The 27,889-nt window shown below is 44.6% G+C and overlaps 1 protein-coding gene across 1 annotated transcript; it reads right to left on the bottom strand.

Moving 5' to 3' along the window:
* Positions 1-284: 284 nt before the first annotated feature.
* CEP57 (centrosomal protein 57) lies at positions 285-27,828 on the bottom strand. The gene is made up of 11 exons (XM_030559976.1): positions 27,671-27,828; positions 21,106-21,262; positions 17,196-17,375; positions 12,484-12,605; positions 11,715-11,831; positions 8,316-8,393; positions 5,833-5,937; positions 5,598-5,678; positions 4,609-4,853; positions 3,659-3,803; positions 285-1,602 (listed from the first exon to the last, which is right to left on the bottom strand). Exons 1-11 carry the CDS (start codon positions 27,698-27,700, stop codon positions 1,366-1,368), a joined length of 1,497 nt encoding a protein of 498 aa, XP_030415836.1. The 5' UTR covers positions 27,701-27,828; the 3' UTR covers positions 285-1,365.
* Positions 27,829-27,889: the final 61 nt, after the last annotated feature.

Genomic DNA, 27,889 nt, shown 5'->3' with positions numbered 1-27,889 from the left:
AGTTACCTGAGGTTAAAAGATACCTGTGGCAGAGCAGGAAATTTAACCCCCATCTTCCAAGTGCCAGGCTCCCATCTTCACTACTTACTTACCATCCTTCCTCTCTACTCATGCCACCTAACATGTCTGCTCAGGCAATGCTTCAGGTGAGCTTTTTAGTGTGGCAGGACTTTTTAAACAACACTGATACAATTTACTCTTTGAATATCAGTGTCTTCTGAGGAGTAATAAGTCACAGCTAGATAATTAGAAAGTTAAAGAGAAATTTCAACTTACTTCACTCAAATTTGCAAGTTAATTTTATTGGTTTCCAATCATAAAACTTTATAGACACAGGTAATTTGAATCTGTCTTCTGTACATGCCATTACTGTGACATTCTTTACATTATTAATATAATAAATAACATTCACTTAAGTGTGCGAGTCATTTAGTACTCATACCTGCACCACTAAAAAAAGCAGATATCCAAGTCAAAATGAATACTATTTCAAGTTAAAATTAAGCAAGCTGCCAGCACTAAATGGCATGATTAAGGCACTTGCAAATTAAAAATGTCTGCACTTTACTACTCCAGCCAAAGTGCACTAGTAAATGATAGATTTTATCCCAATATTCCACATCAGAAGACTTCTCTCTCCAGTCTTAAGACATCATTACTATTAAATTAGAGTCAACTGGTAAGAAAAACTAGTCCAAAAGATAATTACTTTCTTTGTGAGTGAGTTGAAGTGTCCATTGCAATTAATAATGGCTAATGGAAGGTAGCAGACCTGGAACTGGATAGTTAAACAAAACACTTATAAGGTTCGCCTGCTTTTTCTTATGTTCTCAAAGGCTGTGCTGTCAGCAACTGTGTATACTTCCAGCAACTGATAACACCTTGTAGACTCTTGGCTAAAGCTTCATTTTCAAATGGTGATATGCCTTTAAGCAGCCCCATGCAGAAGTTCAATAGCAAGAGTTGTGAAGCCACACATACCTTTTAGACAAGCCACCCATATGAATAATGAAATAAAACATCGTGCAGCAGGCGTGGAAGGAGGAGGCTAGAAGGGAAGACTTAGAGGAAGGATACAGCTGACAAAGGGGGAGATAATGAAGGGTTACATATAGACTCAGTAGTTAGATACATTAGAAATGAGGCCTTGCTTTCTCTAATTTGTGTTGTGGATGGATTAGAACCATAATAAATCAGACCTACAGATGCAAAATGGGGGGTGGGGTTTACATTTAAAAAGTGCACTTCGTAAACAGTAGTCTCTTTCACACAGTAGAAAAGGCATCTCTTAGACCTGGAATGTGAGACGTAAAGTTCAGACTGGTGGAGTTTAAGGAAAATATCAACCAGTACAGAAATCAGAAATCAGTAGTCCCAGCTGACATCATCTTTCTGAAGGGAAGTCTGTATACTCTGCATGTCCCGCAACAATTGAAGGTTTTTCCGGCTTTTCTCTCCAGGTTTCACTTTGATGGGGCCAGCATCCTTTCCCCTGGTTGTCACAGTGGTTGTTACTTTCACCTCACTAACTCCACTCCGGCTGTCTCGTGTTTCTTCAGCACGAGACTTTTTGGACTTACATTCTTTTTTGAGTTTCTCCAGCTGAAAGGAAAGCCCAAAGAGAAACATTAAGAGCAGCCCAGCTTCAGTTTACTTATTTCTCCCAATGGAATTAAAATCTCCCCTTTCACTTGTGCCTGTGACTCTAATAGAAAGCTGAGAATCTATTACCAAGACAGCCAATCTCCTGGAATACTTAAGAAAACTTCTCCTATACAGCATATATATTTACTGCTATAGCCAAGTAATAATGTCATAAATCTTTAAGAATATGGAGATAAAATCTGATTCCAATGCAGTTTGTGTTCTGAATTAGTGTTAGCTATTTTAGAAATCCTCTAACTGATTCCAGGGGAATTTCTCCAATTGTGAGGCCATGTGGGTAAGAACTGACTTAAGTCTCCAATCCACAAAGCCACTGCCCACCTTTTCCCAGCGATTACTAAGAATGAAGTTTTCCATTTACCTATTGCAGATTGTACAGGCCACTCACTGTCCTTAGAAAGCAGCTACCTGAGGTATCACTTTCAAGAGCTCTAAAACACACTGGTAGTATGAAGAACTGGCATCAGCTGTAAATGTGTGTAAATAGGACACTATGCGACTCTCAGTACTACAGTGGTGCAGGAAATTTTTTTTACTAGTCAGGGGCATACAGTATTCACACGGAACCATGCCTATTGCCATACAATGTCAATGCTGCTACACCTGCCAGTCTGCAACAACTGTTTCAGTTTCTTGACAGGAATAACTAATAAACTGTCTTCTTCCACTGACCCAGACATTCCTCTGCAGAATAGGTTAATGGCTATGAATTCTTCAGTCATCTGCTTGATTGGAAATCTAGTGCATTGTTCTCAACCAGGGGCTGGGGCCCCCAGGGGTCCTCAAACAGTTTTCAGGGAGGCCTCCAAGCAGGGCCAGCATTAGACTCACTAGGGCCCAGAGCAGAAGGGGGATGAAACCCAGATCCCTGAGCCTCACCTGGAGCTGAAGCTGAAGCCTGAGCAATGTAGCTTCATGGGGGCCCCCCAAGTAATTGCGCTGCTTGCTGTCCCATAACGCTAGCCCTGGCTTTTATATGCAGGCGTTTTAGAGCATGTTTGGAGGGAAGGGGGCTCAAAAAGAAAAAAGGTTGAGAACCTCTGATCCTAGTGTGTGGGAAACATGCTCAATTGCCTTTGATTTCAGATGACATCTGCAGTTTAAGTCTTCAACACTTTGACTTTAGGCAGATGAAGTTTCTGTGTCTAGAGCACACACAATGTCAAAGCTGGAGATGAGGGGGTTGAAAACTGCACAAAGATATGCTACACAGCAATGTAAACTGAACAGGCTTGCCAGACTGTATTTGATCTCGGGGCAAAACAAACTTCAGTAAGATGAAGGAAGACTAGAGAGAGAATTCGATACAGGATTAAAGTATCTATCTAACTTTCCCTCCAATATTTGTGAAATGTACATTCTAAAGCAAGACCAGATAGATCAGCATATGCAAAGCAGAGGAGGACTGCCCAAAAATGTAGTGCAACAGTGAAAATAGACCCAAACCTTTTCCTGAGTAAAGTCTGGGTGACCAAAAAACAAAACTAACATACTTTGAGGAAAATAAGTTAGTCTTTTGACAACTTGCAGAATGTCTTTGTGGGATTTCCCCCATGTACAAATGGCTCTCTCCCGTGACCACACAAGGCAGGTCATGTCTGCTGCTTCCAAATTCAGCTATAGCAGCAGTTCAGACAGTGGGCTGGTCCAGACTAGGGGGGGGGATATCAATCTTAGATACGCAACTTCAGCTACGTGAATAACGTAGCTGAAGTCGAATATCTAAGATCAGATTACTCACCCGTCCAGACGGAGCGGGATCGATGTTCGCGGCTCTCTGTGTCGATTCCGGAACTCCGTTGGGGTTGATGGAGTTCCGGAATTGATATAAGCGCACTCAGGGATCGATATATCGCGTCTAGATTAGACGTGATATCGATCCCCGAGCAATTGATTTTAACCCGCCGATACGGCCGGTAGTCTGGACATACCCAGTGACAGATTCCTCACAATAATCATTTTACAGAAGTGCAACTACAGGCAACTGACTTACCCGGGTCCGATGTTTCCGGACTTTACTTATTTGGTCTGCCTTTGCCTCCATTCTTCTCACCAATGCCTCAAGTTCCCGCTCCAGGTCTTCCCTCAGGCCAGCAGTTGGGGTTTCGTGGATTAGCTTTGCTAGCTGTTGGTGATCACTTACACAAAGACGGAAAAAAAGCCTGCGTGTGATTTTCTCAACTTTACACTGTTTGCCCACTTGCCTGAGAAATGACATCTCTAGGGAGGCATATTATTAGTAACCAGAAACTGTCTCAATATAGTTCAGCTATGATGGCATAACAGGAGTCTGTAATATTCTTGTTGGTGAGCGCTGTCAACGTGGAATGCATACATGGGCCACTGCTACTGCACTAGATAACTGATCAAAGTAGTTAGGCCTAAATATTACTAATTTAAGATTACATGGATGGCCCCCTTTAGCCATAGTCTTAGTGCTCACTCCGTTCTGAGGAGAGTCCTATTTCCCATTCTGTAGTTCCTTGGTTCATTTGCATTAGCTGCTATTTCAGGTCTGTGCTCCTACTATGGATGATACATGAGACTAGTGAAGCAGTTTAGATCCTGATAACTAGATGACTATTTTAGCAGAAAGAACAGCAAGGCAGCCCTCACAAAAGAGTAGTCACATTTACTCACTTGTCTGATGTGTTATGAATAAACTCAGAGGTGCACCTCTTGGAACTGCTGCTTGTAAATACTGCAGGGCTCGGTGCATTAGTATGTAGTCATAACCGAAGTTAAATGTTAATCAGTGTTACAGGGGAAAAAGGCTGCCATGATTGGACAGAACTAAATTCTGACCCACCCCTGCCTAAAAGCATCCATCATCTTTGGATAAGGAACTGTATAACCCCCTTCTCTCCAGAAAACTCCCACCACCAAACCAAAATCACTGGCAGTATAAAACATTCACTCTTGTAATTTAATCACAGGACTCACAAACTCATCTGCCCAAATTCATCCTGCAAAGTCAGCAACACTTCAGAAAGCTCTTCCTGGGATACTGAGGAGTCTGTTGAGAAAGAGGACTTTCTGCCTTTGCTGGGGTGAGGTGCGTTGCCAGTCGGCTTAGGTGGTGGAACATCACTGATCACATGATCGTTACACAGAGCTTTAGAGTGTTGTTTCATTAGATGCAACACATGTTGTACATTGGCTCCAACAGAATGGCTGGGACTAGTAGACTGAAGGGGAAAAGTAAAGTAGATGTGAATAGATCTCTTAACAACCTAGAGCAAGAGCGATTGTAGGACATTTATTTAGAAACAACTCTGATTACGTGGTTTTTCTCTTGATTTGCTGCTAGTGACTTTAAGAAGAGCTTTGTGTATGAGTGAATCCATGCTTGTGAAAAGTGCTTGACTAGCAGCCCTGAGAGCAGGGGAGACGGTTCTGAGCATGCCAGCTCGGTGTTACAGAAGACAAAACCAAGTATTGCAGGAAAGGCTGGAGGGAAAATTACGAGTTTAAAGGAAAATAAAACTGTTAAGTAGTCTGACCACTAGGTGTCATGAAAGCACCAAACAAGATGCCAAACCTGCGGAAAAAATGCAGAAATTGGGCTTGTTTTTTACTTAAATGGCTTGACTGTTGCTTGTTGGCTAGTAGCTTCTTTTTTGATTGGCTCCCAGCAAGCGAGGTGGGCAGGAGGGGAGGGAGAGTGTCAGGGGTGCACAAAGGGTCCACCACAGTCCCAGACTGCATGCTGGGGGATCTAGTCACACATTGTTGGGGTTCTTAGGGATTGGCTTGTTTTGAAATGGGATTAGCTTGATTTTTGGCTTACTGTGCAAGTCGGGGTGCTTATTTACTGTGTGAAAGTTGGCAACCATGACCTGGAGCCCCATCTTCTGAACTAACTTCATACTCAAAGTGTAAAATTCTCCAGAGCTTGCTACTTGTAGGCATTCAGAATTAACCCCCCTCACCTTTCCAGCGACAAATGGCACGTCACTCAGACACAGCCTGTAGTGGGGCTGTGCATGGAAATGTCTCGTGAGAGGGCGTTTCTAAGAAGAGAGAAACTGTCATTAGACATGACCCTGCCAAACCCATACCCCTCTGCTTTCTAGGAAAAAAGAGCCAGCTACCTGATCTCTCCCTCTCACCCACCCACTTCATCCTCCTTCCTTCCCAATACAATTTACAATGACAGCGTGCTACCTTGTCTGGCTGCTTAGCTTTCTTCTTTGTTTTCCTTGGCTTTGGAGGAACTGATGGCGTTCCTGCCTGCAACAGTATGCGGTTAGTCTCCAGTCCTGTCTGAAGCTGTGAATGGAGTTAATAGTGGGAATTATGATTTTTTTGAAAATAACTGGAAGGTATTAAAAAAACCCAAAACAATCAAACCCTGCAGTCTGGGACTGGCCAACCAAGGAGCAAGTTTTAGACAGTAAGCTCTTTGCGGCAGGGTCTGTCCTTTACTGTATGTCTTGTACGTGCCTAGAACAACAGTTTGCCCATGTGGTTGAGGCCTCTAGGTATTACTGCAATGTTAAACACCTACAGTAGTGACACCAAGTACATCTAGCCAGGGGCTCCAAAGCTTTATTAGTTCATATACCCCCTTAAAAAGTGATTGGAAAGTGCATGGATGGATCAAACTAATGTACCAGTTTCAGAACCTCTGATCTAAACAACTACCATGAATTCTAGCTCAATGAAGAATTACCAGTCGTAATGAGAGGCTGAATGAGCCACAAGCCACTTCCCTGCAGGCAAGTGTGAAATAACATTACATTCATGCACTTCCTTTACATCACTGCTGACTGTCAAAGCGTTAGCACTGCCTCGTCAGTAAATGATGCCACATCTCTGAGGACATCCCAGTTCCTTCCACTTTGGTTGACTCGTGTTGAATACATTCTGTATTTTACTGAAAAAGTTGAGGTTTGGAGTGATCACTGTGCAAATGGATCAATATAAAAAGTTGAATTCTTTTCCTCAAAAGTTCTAAGACATGACTTCAGAAATCATTATTTCCAGCCACCAGTGAACATGCAGGATTAATGTGAGAACCCCTCAACCTCTCCATAAGCATCAGTGCTGGCGTTCGGTGTTACCTTCCAGCTACTTTAGCACACAGAGTATTATTTATTATAGTGCCAGTGATGTACATGGCACCAAAGTTAAGAAGGTCATTGGCCTGAGAGGTTTATATCCTGATGCAGGCAATACTGGTTTGATGGTATCCTTTTGTCCTCTAGTCATTGCTAGTTATTGTAAAGTGTTGACTCAATTTTTTTCCTTGATCCTACTTAAAGCATAGTTCTGCTCTGAAGAGATTTTAAATTTAGAATTGTGGGATTCCCTGTTAATTGTGCCAATATCTCCATAAACTGCTAGTCCTGCAAACTTAACCTGGGCTGAATGGCAGCTCTAGATTCCCTCCCCCTGCCTCCCATCACCAATAACAAGTCCCACTAATAAGATGCAGGCCAAATTATGCCTTTAGTTATAACCATCCAGCTATAACAGCCTTCAAATACAGCAGTATCCATGTAACAGATGCTTATTATGGCCTCCAAGGATATGTGAAAGGGAAAGAATCCAGCTTTATGCTGAGTCCAGGTTGAGTCTGTAGGGTTAGCAGTTGAAAAAAACACAGCTCTTACTTGGACACTGAGCAAATGCAATATGGATTCTGACACAAACATGGAACCTCCACCATGCTATTTTTACAGTCACCCTTAATGGAGATGTGAATTTAAATTGTCAAGAAACCAATAGATAATCTACAGAAATCACTTAAAATAAAAAAAACCCTTGAATTCAGTAGAAATTTTTTTTCTATCCATCCTAAAACAGGCCTACAGTTCCATCCTAGGTCATTTAGGAGAGGTCAAAAACCTCTAGGAAGTCAATCATTTTCTATTCAACTTTTCAGAGCAGAACCAAACAAAGCTGAGTCCTGTGATGTGGTCTCTACCAAACATGAGTGCTTTGGGACTTATAGTTCAGTAGCCTTGGGAATGGCAGGCCGTTAAAGCATGCTTGGTATAAAAAGACCTGTTTTCCTTAGTCTGGGGAGGAGAGGGTAGGATGTGTTGCAAATGTCTGCCCATGTGGAGACTCAGGAAGGGCAGCAGTCCTAATCTTTCCTAGGGCAAAAAGGGCTTGAGGAAGAAGCATGTAAAAGCATGTGAGGAAGTCTTGGAAAGGAACTGGACAACAGATGATTTGGAAGCCTCGAATGATGAGAAGCTTCACCCAGGTCAGGGTGAGGGGGCTATATAAGCCAGGGAGTTTGATTTAGCTGGAGTTGAAAGCCATCCAGTTAACTGAGTGCACTGGCCAGATCTGATAATGGTAAACTGCATCCTCATCATCCTGGTTGGAGATTATCTGAAGTAAACACCAGACTAAGTTTGAGTTTTTAATAGTAAAATATAACTTACTAGACACCCTCTTCTTGACAGGACTGGGGAAGTCACAAAATGTCACCCTTCCCCAATTCCCAGCCCTGCCAGAGAAAGTTTTCCACCATTTCATGCAAAAGAACAGAAGAGAAAGTGGTGCCTTTGGTATTCTTGGATTCCATCACCAACCAGACTGCACCGAGCTTTTCATTACATAGCACATGAGAGATCCGACCAGTGAGCTTAAATGAAAGTTTAAATAAGAGGGAAAGATTACTTGCTGGTTACCTCAGCTGCCTTCTCCTGCACAAGCTTCCTTGCATGTTCCTCCTCTTGGAGCTTCTGTTCCAGTTCTTTCATTTTTTTCTAATTGAAGTTCAATAAGAAAAATGTTGTTACTGGTGGAATGCCTGGTTCCTTTTTTCTGAAGTCTTAAAATAGGAACTTGAACAAAATTAAAACTAAATAGTTCAATGCATTGTTTTAGACCAAAGACTCCCTTCAGATTCAGAATATCTCAGAGTCTCATCTGTCTTTAACAAGTACAAGCAGGCCTGAATATTTAAAATTGAACACACATGGGAAAATCCAGTTTATTTCAGTAAGACATTAATTACAATGCCTGAAAGGCTAGAGCAAGTTAATGAAGGGTGTAACCTACAAAGAGGAAAAAATGAGGAGACTGCCTTTCTTTAAAAATACATAACAGGCCTAAAAGTGGTTTAACATTTTTTTTTACATTAAAATTTAGGTCTTGTCCAGTGTCTCAGGCCAAAGAGACAGCTAAAGAACCAGCACATTTTTTTATGTCAGATACTGTGCAAGTTAGAATAGAGACCTGAAACATATTTTGGGTTTATTTTTAAACACGTGTAACTAAAATGCCTCAAACATTTGCGACAATAGAAGTCTTTGAACATCCAGACTGTAAGCTGACGACAGAGGTCAAACAATCCATAAGAGACATCCAAGTGGTCTTCTAGCAAAGCCAGAGAAGACTGACTTCACATTCCTGACATTTCTAAGTAAAATACCAGGCCAAAAAAAAAAAGCACACCCTTTGAAAAATCCTTCCATGGATTCTTTATACATCATGAAGCAGTAAAAAAGCACCCATTTTCCTCAGTACAAGTCACTCCTAAGGTGAAAATCTTGGCTTAATGAGATGAAGTCACAGCTTTGTGATGAGCATGACAGGTCTCATAAAAATCAGAACCTTAGAATGGACAGTAAAAAAGGCCCAGGGCTCTAGAACATGGCTTAGCCTTCACACTGAAGATTAAACATTGCACCCTAACATAATCCAAAATCAAGCTGTCGTCAGAAAAACAAATGTACGTTGTATTCCAATTGCTATGTAAATAAATGGAAGCATATTTGTTAAACATTACATTTCCCCCCCAACACAGTTATGTGCATTACTAAGTCTGTGCAGTATTGTTGTAGCTGTGTTAGTCCCAGATACTAGAGAAACAAGGAGTAATATCTTTTATTGGATCAACTTCTGTTGGTGAGAGATGCTTTCAAGCTTACAGCGAGCTCCTTGTCAGGTCTGGGAAAGGTATTCCCAGTGTCAAAGCTAAAGACAAGGTGGGACAGATTGTTTAGCACCCTGCCATATACAGGGGGAAAGACATGGGAGAGAAGGTAGCTTGAAGGAAGGAGGGGTTTGTTAATGGGTTAGAGATTGTTGTACTAAACCATAAATCCAGTTTCTCTACTCAGGCTATGATTTTAGCACCTTGCTAGTCACTGGAAAACTAAGAGCCTATTTTATGCTGGTGTAACTGCACTAAAGTCAATGAAGTTTCACACTCCCTAGCTGACATAGTTATACTGTCAAAGCCCTGTTGCAAAGACAGCTATGCTATAGAAGAGTGCCTGTCAACTTGGCTAGTTTTGTTTACACTAGCAGAAGAACTCTGGTCTTACATAGCATCTCCACCAGGGGCTATACCAGCACTGCTATACCAGCAAAAGCTCTGTAGTTTAGAAAAGGTCTTAGTCTCAAGAGTTGATCAAAGCTTCCTGGCTCAGATTTTGCACAGGGAGGGAAAAACACAAAATTTGATTTTGCCCCAAAATATTTGTTTTCTTGAAGAATTTAGATATTTCATTTTTGGGTCACTTGGACCTGAATCAGAATATTGCATTATGTTGAACTGACCCAAAATATTTAGTTTCAAATAGGGAAACAGTTTATTTTATGAAACTATCAGTGTGTTGCCTTATGGGCACTGTAGTTCAAGTCCCCATTCTCTCCTATGAGCCAAGCTCCCTGGCTGGACTACATCTTCCATAATGCAATATAGATTTGCCTCTGACAACACTGCGTGTAGTGCAGAAGGTTACCACCTTTGAAATGATGGGTCCCCAACAAGGCCATCCCACCACAACCCAAACTCCAACCCCAAGGCAATATTCCCCCTCCACAGCCCATTTATAGTATCTAAAGAGAATACATATAGATAAGATTGATAACATGACATGTCTCCTCACTCTCATGTGACTCAAACCCTCTAACACATGCATGTGATGTGCTTGCGTGCTGATGAGCAGAAAGCTGCTGTATTTTCAACAGTTTTGATCTGTTATCACAGGGGTAGGCAACTTATGGTACACGTGCTGAAAGTGGCACGCGAGCTGATTTTCAGTGGCACTCACACTGCCCGTATCCTGGCCACCAGTCCAGAGGACTCTGCATTTTAATTTCATTTTATATGAAGCTTCAAACATTTTAAAAATCTTATTTACTTTACATACAACAATAGTTTAGTTATATATTATAGACATATAGAAAGAGACCTTCTAAAAACGTTAATGTATTACTGGCATGCAAAACCTTAAATTAAAGTGAATAAATGAAGACTCAGCACACCACTTCTGAAAGGTTGCCGACCCCTGGGTTATCGTGTAAACTGTGGAAGTGGGAACACTGTAGCATCTTTAACTGAACACAAACTTCTAACATTAGATATCCCACTGCACTGTGAGAATGCAAATCTCACGTAAAAAAAAAATGGCATATTAAAGATTTTTCTGGCAAATCCATAAAAAAACTGGCCAGGCCAGTCAAATACCAGCTAGCTGGTAATCCTAGTGGTGCATCATGGTAGATGTAGTCCAGCAAGGGAGCCTGGTCAGTGAGCGAAAAGATACAGCTGGTTCCCAAACTACAACTCCTATAAAGCAATATGCGCCAGTAAGAAAATGCAGTTTAATGTTTAAATGACTATAAATGAAGAGTTTGGGGTCTTCTAAACAAAAAAAAAAAAAAAAAAAAAGAAACCTCTCAATTTTGGGAATGTTTAAATGGGATAGCTCAGTGGCTTGAGCATTGGCCTGCTAAACCCAGGGTTGTGAGTTCAATCCTTGAGGGGGCCATTTAGGGATCGGGGGGAAAAATCTGTCTGGGGATTAGTCCTGCTTTGAGCAGGGGGTTGGACTAGATGACCTCCTGAGGTCCCTTCCAACCCTGATAGTCTATGAAACGTAAACAATTCAGAATTTGTTCCATACAAATAAATTCAACTTTACATTCTGATTTGGGTCCAAAATGTTAAATATCAGAATTTCATGCAGGATGCACATTCAGCTCTATCAGTGATCTTTTGGTAGAGGACCAAAACATGCTCAATACTCATGACCAAGACAAATCTGATTTAGTGTGCAAGAGGAATGACGGACCTCTGCTAGAGCCTGCATTGCAGTTAGTTTGGTGTATTCTTGTTCCAGCAAATCCAGCTTTTCCAATTTAGATTGAACGTGAGATTGATCTAGAAGTCGGTCTCTCTCTAAAGTGACCTACAAAGAGAAAAGGAAAAAGCAAAGAACTGTTAGAAATGCACCACCAAAGCCTCAACAATCATCCAAACCTTGAGTTTGAGAACATGCAGAGGCATCACATAATGCAAGGAGAAAACCAAGATAAGTCTCTACAAATGTGTTAAGGATGTAAACATCTGGGGGGAGAGGGGGGAAATTATTTATAGATGAGGAGTGTGGTGACCAGATGTCCTGATTTTGGGTCTTTTTCTTACATAGGCTCCTATTACCCCCCCACCCCGATTTTTCATAGTTGCTGTCTGGTCACCCTAACGAGGAGTTTAGGGGGGTTGCAGGCAGGACTAAGCACTGTCCTAGAGGTATGGATCTGTCATTGGAAGGAACTAAGACTCAGGATTTATTGATTCAGCATCATAATGTGAGAGCACATCTACCGATTTCAACAAGAGATGTGTTCATAAGGAGAAAGCAAAATATCAGTGTTGAAATAGGACTGGCAGATATGAGCAGAGAACTTTATTCTTTATTTATTTAGCTTAAAGACAAATTAAAACAGCATAGAGAATTACATTTCAAGGTGCCAGAATTACAATGATTACTCAACATCATGCCTTAATTCATTAAACTTCTCTAGTATAACTAACAGGTAAACTTGGATTGGGGAACTTACCTGTTTTTCCAAGACACTTGTCTTTTCATTTTCTGCATGCTTTATCATATTCCTCATATATTCCAGCTGCTTCTCTAAAAGCCTGCAACGAGATTCAGCAGCTGCCAGCTGAGAAGACAGTTCTAAGATAAAGTGGAAATGTGAGATCAGTCAGTAAATTCACTTCCAGTAGCATCCCCCTAAGTGCTGCTCCAAAACAAAGGAACAGTCTCTGCCCCAAAGAGCTCACAGTTTAAAAATCCTTCCATGACACCAATCATCCAGTAGAGCAGAGCCTTGCAACGGGACTGGGATTCTGCGTGTTCCACAGGACCCACTGCCATAATAGTGGGAGTGGGTAAAACATATTTTATTATGGGCAAGATTGGGTTGGCAAAAAAAAATCAGACACTGGTAATTTGCAAGAAAATACTGGAAAAAAAACCTTTTAATACTTAAATTTAAGCGAGAAAAGATTTGATGTCTATTATAACAGTTAAAGTATATTTTTTACATGGCTTAAGCAAGATTTGTTTTATTCTTGTAGTAGTAAAAATTATCTCTGAATTCCATTTATATTTATAATATATTAACTGACTTTTTTTGTAGCATGAGGGAAATATGACTCTCCAACAGGATCTAAGGTTTTTGCAGATGGGAGCAGGATAAAAATGTAAGAAACAATACGAGAGTGGGTGGGGGTGAGAATGGGTATTGCAGAGTGACGTGGGACCAGGATTAAAAAGAACAAAAAACAAAAAACACTGTCCTGCACGGGGCTCTACAATAAAGTAAAATCTGTAGGAACTTTCATGTGAACTAGGACATCAACTCCCTCCATAGCTTAACAGAAAAAGTAATCTGTGATTTAAAAAAAAAAAAAAAAGTCTTTAACAGTTCTAGTTCAGTGGCACAACCAACACATCTTTTCTTACTCTGAGGAAATCAGTCTGGCCACTTTGCCTGAAAAATCCTGGTGCTAATTGCTGGAATGTCTGTAAATTTTCTCACACTCACAATGTACAGTCTCTACAACTAGGCAAGTAATCAGAATCCTGCAAATCCTGCTCAATGACACACAACAGGAACTGTTAGCATGTATCACAGACCACTAGCTTCATTTGAGCACAACTGGAATTACACCTCTACCCTGATATAATGCTGTCATCGGGAGACAAAAAAATCTCACCGTGTTATAGATGAGACTGCATTATATCAAACTTGCTTTGCCCACCCCGTTCCTTGACCACCCCCTGCAGAGACCCATCCTTAATCACCCCCAGGACCCCACCCCCTATGAAACCCCCCTGTCCCCTGACTGCTCCAACCCCTATCCACCCCCACACCCTGCCAGGCACTCACCAGCCCCATCCCCAGCCATGTCGCTGGGGGTGGCTGGGAAAGGTCCTGCACTCACCTGCCTTGTGGGCAGTGGAGCGCCGCGGCTGGGCTGCTCTGCTTCCCACTGCCAGTGAGTGCGGAAGGCGTCCTTTCCCCAACCTCTCTGCACTCACCTGTGGCGAGAAGCGGAGCGAGGCAACCCCAGCCCACTCCACTCTGCCACCTCCCAGCTGCAGCACTCTGCTTCCCGCCACAGGTGAGTGTGGGGAGGGTGAGGAAAGGACACTCCCCATACTCACCTGCAGCAGGAAGGGAGCGCTGTGGCTGGGAGCTGGCAGAGTGGAGCAGGCTGGGGCCGGGCTGCTCCATTTCTGCCGCTGCTGGTGAGTGCAGGGGGGTCCCTCCCCCAAGCGACACAGCTGGGGCCAGGGCAAGGGAAGCAGAGGGGGCTGCTCCCAGCCCCCGGCTAATTCCTCGGGCCACTCTGGGGCCCCCAAAAGTGCCCTCCCACAGCTCCTGCCCCCAGACCGGGGAGGAAGGGGGGCCGCAGGGGGAAGGGAGCCCTGGACCACTCCCGAGACCCTCTGCCCCTTATCGAACCCCTCGGCCCCGCCCTGCCCGGCACCCTTAACACGCTGCTCAGAGCAGTGTGTCAGAGCTTTACCATCTTGTATGAGGGGTCACGTTATATCGTGGTAGAGGTGTATTCCATTTGTTTTCCAGAGAGTGACTTCACCTCTTCATCTCCAATCCTGCTGAACCTAGTACAAGGCTACACTCATAACAAGATCAAGATGTGCCACCGTTGGCAGCCCTTCCAGAGCTCTAATAATGCAGAAAAATTTAACTTTTCCTAGTGTAGACAAGGTGTAATGCATTAAAGGAATGTATATATGGCTAGGTCTACACTACAGTTGGGATTGAGGCTTGAGATTGATCCACCCGCAGTTGATTTAGCAGGTCTAGTGAAGACCAGCCAAATCAACACTGGAGAGCGATCTGCTGTCAACTCCTCTACTCTATCCCTGATGAGAAGAATCAGGCAAGTCAACGGGAGAGTTTCTCCCATCAATCCTCAGCGATGTAGACCCCCATGGTAACTTGACCTAAGGCACATCGACTCCAGCTACGTTATTTGTGTAGCTGGAGTTGCGTAGCATAGGTCGACTTACTGCGGTAGTGTAGACATAGCCTATGAGTAAATTACTCCAGAATAATGTAGGGTGTAAATTTAAAGCACAATAGCTATTCTGGAATAACTCCCCACATGGACACTCTTATTCTGGAATCAGAGTGTCCACACAGGGAGCTATTCCAAAATAGTTTATTCTGCAATAGCCATTTCAGTCAATTTCCTTGTGTAGACAAGCCCTAACACCTGGCCTATGCTAGAAAATTAAGTCAGTTTAACTACATCAGTCGGGGTGTGAAAAATCCACCCCCCTGAGCAATGCTGTGTGACATTATTGGTATAAACTGGGACCATATAGAACATGATTTGCAACCAAGGTCTTGTAATGGCACCAAATCTTATGTAAAGGGAGTCATATAAGGTGTCTAAGACCAGGTTATGGGTTACTGGTTATGATTATGCTGTCTGTATGCCTGTATCATTTTGTAGTTGAAGTTATAAGTATTGGCTGTATGCTGTCTGTATTTCAAATTGGTGCTGTAATTCTGGGTGACACCCCAGACGAGTTGGTGTTAGCTCTGCTTAGCCTGCTTGATGGCTCTGCGCTGGTTAGGCCTCAACTGGAGTATTGTGTCCAGTTCTGGGCACCGCATTTCAAGAAAGATGTGGAGAAATTGGAGAGGGTCCAGAGAAGAGCAACAAGAATGATTAAAGGTCTTGAGAACATGACCTATGAAGGAAGGCTGAAGGAACTGGGTTTATTTAGTTTGGAAAAGAGAAGACTGAGAGGGGACCTGATATCAGTTTTCAGGTATCTAAAAGGGTGTCATCAGGAGGAGGGAGAAAACTTGTTCACCTTAGCCTCCAATGATAGAACAAGAAGCAATGGGCTTAAACTGCAGCAAGGGAGATTTAGGTTGGACATTAGGAAAAAGTTCCAAACTGTCAGGGTAGTTAAACACTGGAATAGATTGCCTAGGGAAGTTGTGGAATCTCCATCGCTGGAGATATTTAAGAGTAGGTTAGATAAATGTCTATCAGGGATGGTCTAGACAGTATTTGGTCCTGCCATGAGGGCAGGGGACTGGACTCGATGACCTCTCGAGGTCCCTTCCAGTCCTAGAGTCTGAGCTACACAACTGACCCATTGAGAGGAGGCAGATACGCCTTGTAACTCAGCAAAGTATGCAGAGACTTGCCCATGTGACTGCAGACTTCATTTTGCTGTAATTTTCCACAGTAAGAACAAAGAGTTTCTTACACCTGGAAGAGCCTATATAAGGCTGATGCCTCATCTCCATCTTGTCTTCAGTCCTGCTTCTTACCTCTGGAGGGCTCTACACAAGGGACTGATGACCCATCCCAGTGGGGGATGTTCTCCAGAGACTTGATTTGAACCTGCACTTTACTCCATCACTGCTACAAGCCTGAACTAAGATCTTTGCCATTACTGTATGTAATTGATTCCATTTAACCAATTCTAGCTCTCATCTCTACCTTTTTTGCTTTATGAATAAACCTTTAGATTTTAAATTCTAAAGGATTGGCAACAGTGTGATTTGTGGGTAAGATCTGATGTGTATATTGACCTAGGTCTGGGGCTTGGTCCTTTGGGATCAAGAGAATCTTTTTCTTTTACTGGGGTGTTGGTTTTCATAACCATTCATCCCCAGGACGAGTGGCACTTGTGGTGATACTGGGAGACTGGAGTGGCTAAGGAAATTGCTTGTGTGACTTGTTGTTAGCCAGTGGGGTGAAACCGAAGTCATTTTTGTCTGGCTGATTTGGTTTGCCTTAGAGGTGGAAAAAACCCCAGCCTAGGGCTGTAACTGCCCTGTTTAAGCAATTGGTCCTGAACTAGCACTCTCAGTTGGGTCCCGCCAGAACCGCATCGTCATATGCTGTTAAGCCTACGTAAGTCCATGGATACACAGCACTAGGTCACTGGAAGAATTCTTCCATCAACCTGGCTACCACTTCTAGGGGAAGTGGATTACCTACACTGATGGGAGAACCCCTCCTGTCAGGGTAAGTAGGTTGTGTCTATGCCGAGGTGCTACAACGGTGAAGTTGCAGTGGCACAGCTGTGCCACCATAGCATTTTAAATGTAGACAAGCCCTAAGTCTCTGTGGGCGCACCACACAAACAGTTCATTCCTGGCAGAATGTTCCCACACAATACACTAAAGCCAGTCAGCGACCTTGGGTGGAGTTTGTATTGCTAGCACCCTGACCACGCAAAGGCTACATGTAAACAAACCTTGATTTTGCTTGGACACCTCCGTCTTGGAGTGCTCCCTCTGTTGTATTTGCTCATTTAGCACTTTCTTATAGTCGGATGTTTCTTTACTCAGGTGTTTCACATTCTCCTCTGCCTGAATCCGTTCCAGCTCTAGTCGGCGAATTTTCTCCTGAAGATTCTTCAGAGCAGAAAATATTGCTGTAATTGAATTAGACACCCTTGTTACATGCCACTAAGAGACAGTGCCCTCAGGTTGCCACCTGAATATTAAATGGTTTCTTTTTAAATGTGTTCATATATTAACAAATGGCAACCATTCCCTCCTCTTGCTACCTTCCTGCACTCCCTCCACATGCCAAGGCCCATGCAACACTCATGTCCCTTAAGTCTGGTCAATACTGGGGAAATTTGCCCCAAGGTCTTAACTGATTTTTAAAGAGTCTCAGCTTAATAGAGTTTCAAAGTGTGTGAGGTATTATTGGGTAAACCAGACTGCACTGGCCTGAACAAACTTGCTTCAGTTGATCCGGTTTTGAAATCAGTTAGCGGTTTGGGGACAACTTCTACAGGACAGCCCCTACTCCCAGGCCCCTTTACCCACAAGTTGATTTTAGCCCTTGACAATATCACAAGAGTCACTGGCCATCTTTTGCTGGGCGGTGTTGGTCCCCCCTTCAACTCTACCTGCAATGAAAACATCCTGGACAATTGGAGCTAGTGCTCAGTGACAGAGAAATTGCCTTTAAATTAATATAATCTACAACAGATTTCCTGACTGCATCTCTCATTCTATCAGATAGGTAGAAGAAGGCTAGCACTGAAGTGGTAGTAAGGTGCAAGACTGATACCCCACTATAAGCTCAATGGGATATATAAACCAGGGGTGGGCAAACTTTTTGGCCTCAGGGCCACATCTGGTTGAGGAAATTGCAAGCAGGGCCATGAATGTAGGGCTGGGGCAGGGGGTTGGGGTATGGGAGGGACTGCAGGGTGTAGGAGGGGGTGCAGTGTGCAGGAAGGGGCTCAGGGCAAGGGGCTGGGGTGCCAGAGGGGTACAGGAAGCAGGAGAGGGTTCAGGGCAGGGAGTTGGGGTGCAGAAGGGGTGTGCCGGGGGTTAAGGGGCTCAGGCCAGGGGGTGGGGTGCAGGAAGAGTTCAGGGTGTGGGCGCTTACCTCAAGTGGCTCCGTGGTGCAGGTTCCCTGCCTGCCCTGGCCCCCCACCGCTCCTGGAAGTGGCCAGCATGTTCGGCAGTGACTCCTGGGGGGTGGGGGTGGAGTGGAGCGGGGCAGGTGGCTCTGCCGCACACTGCCCTCGCCTGTGGGTACCACCCCTGAAGCTCCCATTGGCTGCGGTTTCCCATTCCTGGCCAATGGGAGCTGCGGGGGACAGTGCCTGCAGGCGAGGGCAGGGCACTGAGCCCTCTGCCCCGCTGCCCCCTCCAGGGGCTGCAGAGATGTGGTGCCAGCTGGTTCTGGGAGCGGAGCAGGCAGGGAGCCTGCCTGAGCCCTGCTGCACCATGGGGCTGGCAATCCCATGGGGCTGGCCAGACTGAGAGCCCTGATGGGCCGGATCCAGTCCACGGGCCGTAGTTTGCCCTCCCCTGATATAAACAATTACTAGCTAGGATTTCAATGTGGCTACAGACTCAACCAGTTCATGAGTGTACACTGTGAATACTCACTGAAACCAGGGAAGTGAACGTGAGTCAGAAGAGATGCAAAAATCTTCTTCTCCAGAGTGTTGCTCTATTTTCCTCCTAAGCTGCCCTTCTGGGTCCACTTTTGTATCCTTCTCCCATTGCTGTTTTTTCCCCCTTGGATTTGGAACTCCCTCCTCATTTCACTTGCACCCTTAATTCAAATTCCTCCTTTAACCACCAATTATCCCACAGAATCTTTAGACAGTCAACCACAATAAAAAAAGAAACTGCATCTTCTTGAGCTGAAACCTTATGCTGGTCATCTAAGGTACTATGGATCTACACTGTATTGTCTAATACAGGCCCCAGTTCTGCAAAAGGATACACACCCTTACCCCCATGTGAAGTCCCATTAAAGTAGAATACATCTACACAGAGACCACATGTGCAGATTAGTATTGTTAAAGTCACATTAACATGACACCTCTATACTGAAGCCCACACTGAAGGTAATAAAGCAGGTGCATTTATTAAAAAGATTAATACATGCAAGGGTGGATATTGACATCTTGGTATAAGATCACAAAAGGTAAAGAACAGTTACTACACTACAGTGGGAAAATTCTGAAGCAAAGACATCAAACTCTGAATTGTAGACAAACAAAAACCATTGTTACTCTTAAAGTAGCTAATTAATAAATAATAATATATAAATAAGTGATAAGTGCCTGGATGTATATTTTTATACATTACAGCTATAGAAACTGTAGGATTTAAAAGTATGGACACAAACAGTCAGTGGAAAGTAGCTAAATATTTGGATGAGCTCACAGGCAGACAAGGTTTTAGACAGCATGGCTCTGTTCCCAATGTGACAGCAAGAGACTGGATTTTTGTTTGTTTTTTCAGTATGGTACAGATCACACAGCACGGTTTTTGAAATAAAAAAACCCTCTCTCATGTTTTTGCTACCAGACTATTATTTTACAAGTCACTGTTCTGGAGTTAAAGGTCTTCAGCGCTGAACAATGAAAACCAGAAGGGATTACAACCAGCTGCACACTCTGGCTTCAGTTTATCACTAGGCAATATATGAAAATACACCTTCATCAATAATTCTCAGGAGAGCTCTTCCTGCACTACTGAATACTTCTATGTTTCAGCCACAGTGCTCCTTTAATTATGTATCAATAGCACTATCAGGACAGAAAGCAGTTTATGTGCCAGAGTGCATGTTACATTTAAGAAGCACTATGTGCTTGGAGTTTACTACACTGGCCATAAGGACCAGGTCTTTCCCAAGTCAGACCTCATTACAACAGCCACTCCAACCACGTTATGCTGCTTTATAACCTAGAGTTTGAATCCCGTTGGTTAGGTTCGGCTTAATCCTTCCTTTTTTTCCCCATCTTCCCTCCAGGAATCTCAAACTCTTCACAAATCCACCCCTCCATACAACTCTGCTCTCATTTCATACCCCCTCATATGTAGTGCTTTTCCGCGTCCTCTAAATGTTCCTCTGGCAATTCTTCCCCTTCTACCTTTTGTATCCTGCCCCTTCCTCTACATTGAGTGCCTCCCTTCTCCTTCAAACCTACTTCTGAGCTCAAATTAAAGCCCTAATCACTGGGGGAGCTGGGAAGGCAGGACCATATGTCAGTCATAGGCTACATTATAAAGTCATTAGCCAGCTACCCATCCATCCAGGAAATTGCACTCGTTTTCAGGGCAGCGTGACTGGCTCAAAATCAGACTTTTAGGCACAGGAGGTAGAAGATTCTCAGCCATGGGACTCCAGCTATGGCAGGGGTTCTCAAACTGGAGGTTGGGGTCATTAAGTGGGGAGTCGCAAGCTGTCCACCTCCACCCCAAACCCCACTTCACCTCCAGCAGTTATAATAGTGCTTAATAAAAAAAAAAAAAAGTGTCTCAGAGGTTTGCTGTGTGAAAGGGATCACCAGTACAAGAGAACCACTGAGCTATGGAGTGAATATTGCTCTGGGCTGTACTAAATAGTGTTTAGATCCAAATAAAAGCAGCACCTCTTTGATTAGACCTTCCCCTCGGAGCAGTATCACCCTGAGACAGATTTATAATGGGACAGTGAGGAGGGCAAAACAGGAGGAACTAAGGAAAGAGAAATGACATGGAAGTGAGGAGAGATTAAACTACACCTCCCCTGGGTAAAAGCAAGAGAATCAGTGTGATTACAGCCCTTTGTGGGCATGCTCTATGCTTCTTACATGGCACCTAGATCCCACGGCAATAGATGCTGGACTGAACTATTACCTCTGCTGTTACTTTCTGGATATGGAATTACTGGTTTCTCAGGGGAGCGCTGCAAATCAGAATTAATGAAGGGTTTGTATTTCGGATAATCTACAAATGACGCTGCAGAGAGTCCATCTGTGATTGATGCAGATTTACAACTTCCACGTAGAATACCCTGAAAAATGAAACAAAGTTGTTATTTGCAACCCTCATTTTCCAGTCACTAATTGCAACAAGCAGGGAGAATCAGATGTATATGGTGGTCATTATGCCATCAGGTTCTGCTACAGAAGCACGGGGAGAGGCTAATGGATGCCCTCTAAAGAGCCTGGGAAGGGGAGCTGGCAAATTACTCCAGCCTATGGTACACAATTCTCCTCCCCAGCTCCTAATTACTGACAGAGTGCTCAGCTGCATTTTGATTTTCATGAGCATTGCAAGAGACTAACACTATAATTACATTGCAAAGGCCAGATTTCCTGCCCCACAATCTGGGACTATGAGCTTCATTTTCACCCTAAATCATATCAAAAACAGGGAAGGTCTGATGTAAATAAGAAAAAAAAAATTGTTCTGCTCCCTTGTTTCACTTTACTTGCCCCAGCACCAGACTTTTAACCCTTTACTTCCCACAACTGAAGGGGACAGGCTAGGTGCATACTGGCACCCAGCATATATATAACAGATCTTCAGCATTCAGGAAAACATGTTTGCATAGAAAAGCCTAGGGATGTATAATCAACTGCGGTTTTCTTTATTTGCTTAAGTAGCACCTAGCCACCAACAAACAATTTTTTTTCAGATAGTCCATTTAAACACTTGGACATTAAATTCCATAAGCAAAATAAATATTTGCCCCTTTTACTTACTTGAATTTCCCTTGAGAACAATCTGGCTACAAATCATGTTCATTCAGTTAATCTCTGTTTGAATGTTGCAATGAAGAGTCAATATAGCCATCCACTTTGGATCAATGTTGACAACCCCCAGCTTGTCTATACCATTGTATAGTTCAGACAAACGTTTCTTGCCACAGTCCAAATAATATCATGCTGTCAAGTACATTTTACTTATGAATGTGGCCAAGGAACAGTTTCATATGCTATTCCACAAACAGACAGGACTGAACTGTTCCAGATGTTCTGTAACTTACTGAAAAATAATGAGCTTTACAGAGATTTGGATATTTGAATTTTAAAAGTTTCAAGAACAGCATATACAGCAGCAGTAAGAGAGCACTCATCACCCCAATAAAATCACAACCTCACCAACTCAAATGTCATGACAGACCCCCCCCCGACCCCCACAAAAAATCCATGAGATTGGCTTAAAAAGAAATAATGTTACAAAAAGAATTAATTTTTTTTTCTGGTTTTGGAACTCTTATGGGAAGGACCCCCTTTGTATGTGATGTTTCAGGAAATACAACCTGAAATGTACAAAAATTAACATGAAAATGGAGGGACCTTCATCAGGGTTAATCTAACTCATGGACCATATTCACCAAGCACAGCTTCTCTTCCCTTTCCTGGGCGTCACCCCCGTGACATAAGTTGTGAAAACAAAAGTGCTCGTGTAGACAGCACTATGTTGGCAGCAGAGTGTCTCCAATGCCATAGCTACCACTGCTCGTTGGGTATGGCTTTATTATGTTGGCAGGAGAGCACAGAGCAGCTACACAGACCTACAGCGGTGCAGCTGCAGCGGTACAGCTGTAAGGTCCGTAGTGTGGACATAGCCTAAATAATACTCTTAGACTTAACAGGAGAAAAATCAAGAGGTACAAGCAAGGGAGCAAACACCTTTTTAGATTAGATGTGTACAGCCTGTACACAAGTTAGATGAGATTATAAAGAAATGGAGAACCCAGGAGGCAGAAAGGCAAAGGAAGGTTCTTCCAGATAGTAACTGTAGTAACCTTGCATAAAGGCTGCAAGAAGAGGTGGGCACAAGATGGAGAGAGTCAGCAGGGAGGGAAGTGGAGTGGGAGAGGATCCATGAGATTTTGAATTTGGATCCAGGCATGAATGGGGAAAGTGGGTGGAGTCTGAAGCTGCAGATGACAGCAGGTACTAGCACCCAACTCCTTTACATTCCTAATGGGCAAAGCTGCCTAGGAATTTTGCAGTTGAGTTTTTCTGCAGGCAGTATCTAGGTACAGTACCTTTTTAGAGGAAAGGAATAGCAATTTGATTGTCTTATGCTGGATGGCACAAATGCAGGGTGGGACAGATTCACATAGATAATAATCATACCCTGATCTTCAGCCTAGATATCAAGCTAGAGAACATTACACTGTCTTGGACAGACCATCACCTCACGAAAGCCAATGGCTCAGGCAATAGAAAAGACCAGTCATCCTGATTTGACCACGAGGGCTCATGAACTCCAACCAATTCCAAAGCCTGCTAAATGGCAGCAGCACTCCAGTCATAGGATGAGAGTCAAGGACCTGTGGAATAATCACCATTCGGCACTGGCCTCTGCCATTGACATGCTGTCTTACAAATTAACCCTTCCTCGCCATCACCAACACAGACACCCTTAGTTTTTTGGGTGTGTGGGAGCAGCTCCTAGGTGGAGGGGCAAGGGGGCTCCGAACACTGCTGCGGTTCCCAGCCAATCGGAGCTGTAGAGCTGGTGCTTGTGGCAAAATCAGTGCGTGGAGCCCCCCTGGCCACTCCTCCCCTAGGAGCTGCAGGGACACGCTGGTCAGAGCCAGGTAGGGAGCCTGCTAGCCCCACCAACCCTCCTTCTCCCCTGCCCCCCACCCCTTCCCTGATCTGCATGCTACCACCCCAAGCAGGGTCCCAGGCCACACGCTGCAGCCCACACACATACACTCCCACCAATGGGGGTCCAAAGCTACATGCCACCGTAGCCTCCCCCCAGCACCAGCAGGGGTCCTGGGCCACCTCTCCCCCCCCCCCGCCAGCACTTGTAGCACCCCAGACTGTCCCCCCACCCCACCCCAGGCACCCACATCCCCAACCCATGTTTTAGTTAGGGATATATAGTAAAAGTCTTGGACAGGTCACAAGCCATGAATTCTTGTTTACTACCAGTGACCTGTTTATGACTTTTACTAAAAATATCTGTGCCAAATCCCTCCCCAAGGGGCTCTCCACCTGCCTGCATTTCCCCGAGTTCAATACACTCACTCATCAAGCAGTTCTTGACACCATAAAGGAGTCCTGCTGTAACACTTGTAAATCCAACCCATGCCCTTCCTGGCCAAAACACTTCATTCAGAGACTGAATCTTCCCTTCTTCCTTCACACACATGGAAGTTCAACCAACACTGAAGAAACCCATCCTGGATACTTCAGTCTTAGCCATCCACTGCCCAGTGTCAAACCTGCGCAAACTCACAGAGAAGCCAGCCAAAGGTCAACTACAAGCTCATGTAACTGAAGCCAACATTCTAGATAGACCCAGTACAATCAGAAGTAAAACTGCCTTAGTGTGGCACTTGCTATTCCAAAGTATAAAGAGCTAGCATTGTCACTTCTCACTCCACCAACACTGAGAATTCTAACAGAGCAGATACAGTAAACCCCCAGCTGAGGATGGGTTTCCACTTTTAAAAGCCCACATCTTAACAGTATATTTGAGATTACCTTTATTATTCAATCCTCTCTCCGATTTGAGGCCAAGGCTGTTGCTCTGACTTCTGTCCCATCAGAAGAAATAACATTCAGAATGCCCACCTAGGGGCTATGCCGAGAGGACTACAAGCATCCCTACATCCCACTCCCCTCCCCTATAAACTTTGACTGCTGCAGGTGGAAAGCTGGGGCCACAGCAGTGGAGAAAGCTTAGTGAGACAAAATTGAGGAAGCTAAGCAGGGTTAGGCCATGTCTACACTACAGGGGCTGTAACAGCACAACTACAGTGCTGTAGTCAAACAATTGTAGCAGCACAGTGTAGAGCAGGGATCGGCAAGCTTTGGCACACAGCGCGCCAGGGTAAGCTAATGGTGGGCTGGTTTGTTTACCTGCAGCGTCTGCAGGTTCAGCCAATCGCTGCTCCTACTGGCTGTGGTTCACTGCTCCAGGCCAATAGGGGGCTGTGGGAAGTAGAACAGGCCGAGGGATGTGTTGGCCACCCTTCCCGCAGCCCCCATTGGCCTGGGACAGCAAACCGCGGCAGGTGAGAGCCACGATCGGCCAAATCTGCGGACGCGGCAGGTAAACAAACCGGCCCGGCCCGCCAGAGGCTTTCCCTGATGGCCCGCATGCCAGAGGTTGCCAATCCCTGGTGTAGAGGTTTCCTCCAGCAACTGAAGTTTTTCAGTCGCTATAGGAACTCCACCTCCCCAGTCAACAGTAGCTAGGTCAAAAGAAGCATTCTTCCATGAGCCTAACTGTGCCTACTCCAGGGGTTATGTCAGATCGCTCTAGCACTCAGCATGTGGATTTTTCACACCCCTGAGCACTGTAGCTACTTCAACTTAAGTTTAAGCGTAGCCCAGGTTTCAGTCATACCAGGCAGCTGATTCTAACCTGTGGCCCAGGAAGTGGGAACAGCACTTTCATTGAATGGTTTATGGCCCGTTGCCAGAAGTTCTCAGAAGTCAGGCTCATGCCCTCCCAGCAGTTGCACATCCTCTCACAAACACAGTTGCTAGCAAAAAGAGCAGACTTCACTTCTGAGGGCCAGGAATGTCAGGTGAAGGCAGCAGACCAGGAAAGTGTGGGGAAATGACATTCTCATGGCTATTCTAGCTTCACTGGCCAGGCAATTCTCTACGATCACCTGCATGGTAGCCTATGGACCACTACAGCACCCTCAATTGTGTCCTATTGTGCTCCCCACAACTGTCATGCTTTCTTCCTCTCCCTACTCTGACTTCCATGAGAAGGGGAAAGGAGGGTCCCACTGTGCTTCCCTGAGCTAGGCTTCTTGGAAAAGGTGCATGTGGGGACAGTTGAGGTAAGGCTACACTGCAGCCTCCCAGCCTAGGTAGACAAGACTCAAGCTAGCACAATAAAAAATAACCGTGTAAACACTGCAGCTCAGCCTGGCACTCCCAAGTTCAGAGCCAGGGGGCGGCCATGAAAGCTTGAAAGCCCAAGTTACAATGTCTACAGCACTATTTTTAGCACATTGGTTTGAGCTAAGCTAGTGTAAGTCCTCCTACCCAGCCTGGGAGGCTCTCTCCCAGCTGCAGTGAAGACACACCTTTCTGGTCTCTAGATTGTCATTCTTTAGGCTTTTAGGCCTTGATTTAGCAGGGTTCTTAAGCAAATGCCTTATTTTAAGCCTGAGTAGTGCTGAACTGAGCCTATGATGAGTCCTAGCGCAGACAACATCAAACCAACAACCCCGGCAGACACCAGAAAGTGCTGGAAAATACAAAGTCAATGTAAAATTAAAATTATTAGAACATTCTATTTCTTTTGTATCAAAAAGTCCTTTAGATGGGAATGTACCCTCCTCACCACACCAGAGTTTGAGGGAACAGCAACACTTTTAAAAGGGTCAGCCTTTTAACATCTGAAGCATGATCAGATCTGTCAAAGAAATGCACCACTAGACTGAAGACATTTAAAGTTCAAAATTTCACTTGCTCTTGCAAACATGTTTTTCAGATATTCAATATCTTTTAGCAATTTATTCTGCTTGGATTAGGTTTTGGCTTCAGCTTCTAGTAACGTAAACACCTCTTCTTACCAAACTGTGTTGGTCTCCACTACTTCTCTGGTGGCCACAGATACCAGACTGTGCTGTGCAACACAGACTCCCTCTAAAAACCAGTAATACCACTGGGAGGTTTTACACTCAGAGATCTGTATATTTTTCTGCATCACACACACAAAATATTATACTTTTTTTAATAGAAATTTGTAGCCCTTTGTAAGTAAACATGTACCATTAGCTTATTAGATTCCACAGAACATCACAATCATGTTACCCATCCAGAATTCTTTAGCCAGCTCCAAGCTGCTGAGGGGTGGTAAGAAATAGCTTGATACCAAGAGATGTATAAAGCTATCAATATTATTTATTTGCATTACAGTTGTGCCCAGAAGTCTCAAAGCATGGAGATGCTGAGGGGAGGGACACCGTTTCCCACCTCCAACCAACCGAGGTCAGTGCTCAGGGGTCGTGGGTAGAATTCCCACCAAGATCTGTCCTGGGGAAAGGAGATGTGCTCCTGGGGCGTCTTTCCCCACCAGGAACTGTGCTGGAGGAAGGAATTGATTCTAGCAGTCTTTCCCAGCCAGGTCTGTGCTTAGTAACACAGCAGGGCAGAATCTGGCTGTCTTTGCTCAGGAAGGGGTCCAGAGGGGGTCTTGGCAGGGGGAGTCCCCCCAGAATCCCTGTTGGGGGGGATGAAAGGGGGATCCAGGCTGCAGGGGAGTGATCGGGGATCTTTCCGAGCCAGCTCCGTGCTCTGGGGGTGACCCCCACCAGATCCGTGCTGGGGGGGGGGGCTCAGGTGATCCGGGGGCTCTTTCCCAGCCAGGTCCAGCCTCCCCGGGGCTAGGCTGACAGGAGCTTGGCCCCCCCGCCGGCCCTCAGAGCCGCTCGTACTGGTGGACAGGGGAGCGCCCCCATCCCGTCGCCATTACTCACCATGTGCTGGGGGTCACCAGCCGCCGCCATGTCCCCAAAAGGCGGCCACGGCAGGTGCGGGCCCCTTTAAGGCCGCGACGCCCATACAGCCGCAACCCCCACTCCCGTACGAGAGGCGCCTCTACGCCAACAAGGTGGTGCTTGACTGACATCGCAACTGACCAATGAGAAGGAGGAAGAGGGGTTGCCCAGCATAGATGCCGCCCCTTATGAAATACA

The sequence above is a fragment of the Gopherus evgoodei genome, chromosome 1 (genome assembly GCF_007399415.2).
Source record: "Gopherus evgoodei ecotype Sinaloan lineage chromosome 1, rGopEvg1_v1.p, whole genome shotgun sequence".
Taxonomy (NCBI): Eukaryota; Metazoa; Chordata; order Testudines; family Testudinidae; genus Gopherus; species Gopherus evgoodei.
Note: the sequence above shows the minus strand (reverse complement) of the source record. Positions and strands in the feature narration are given on the sequence as shown.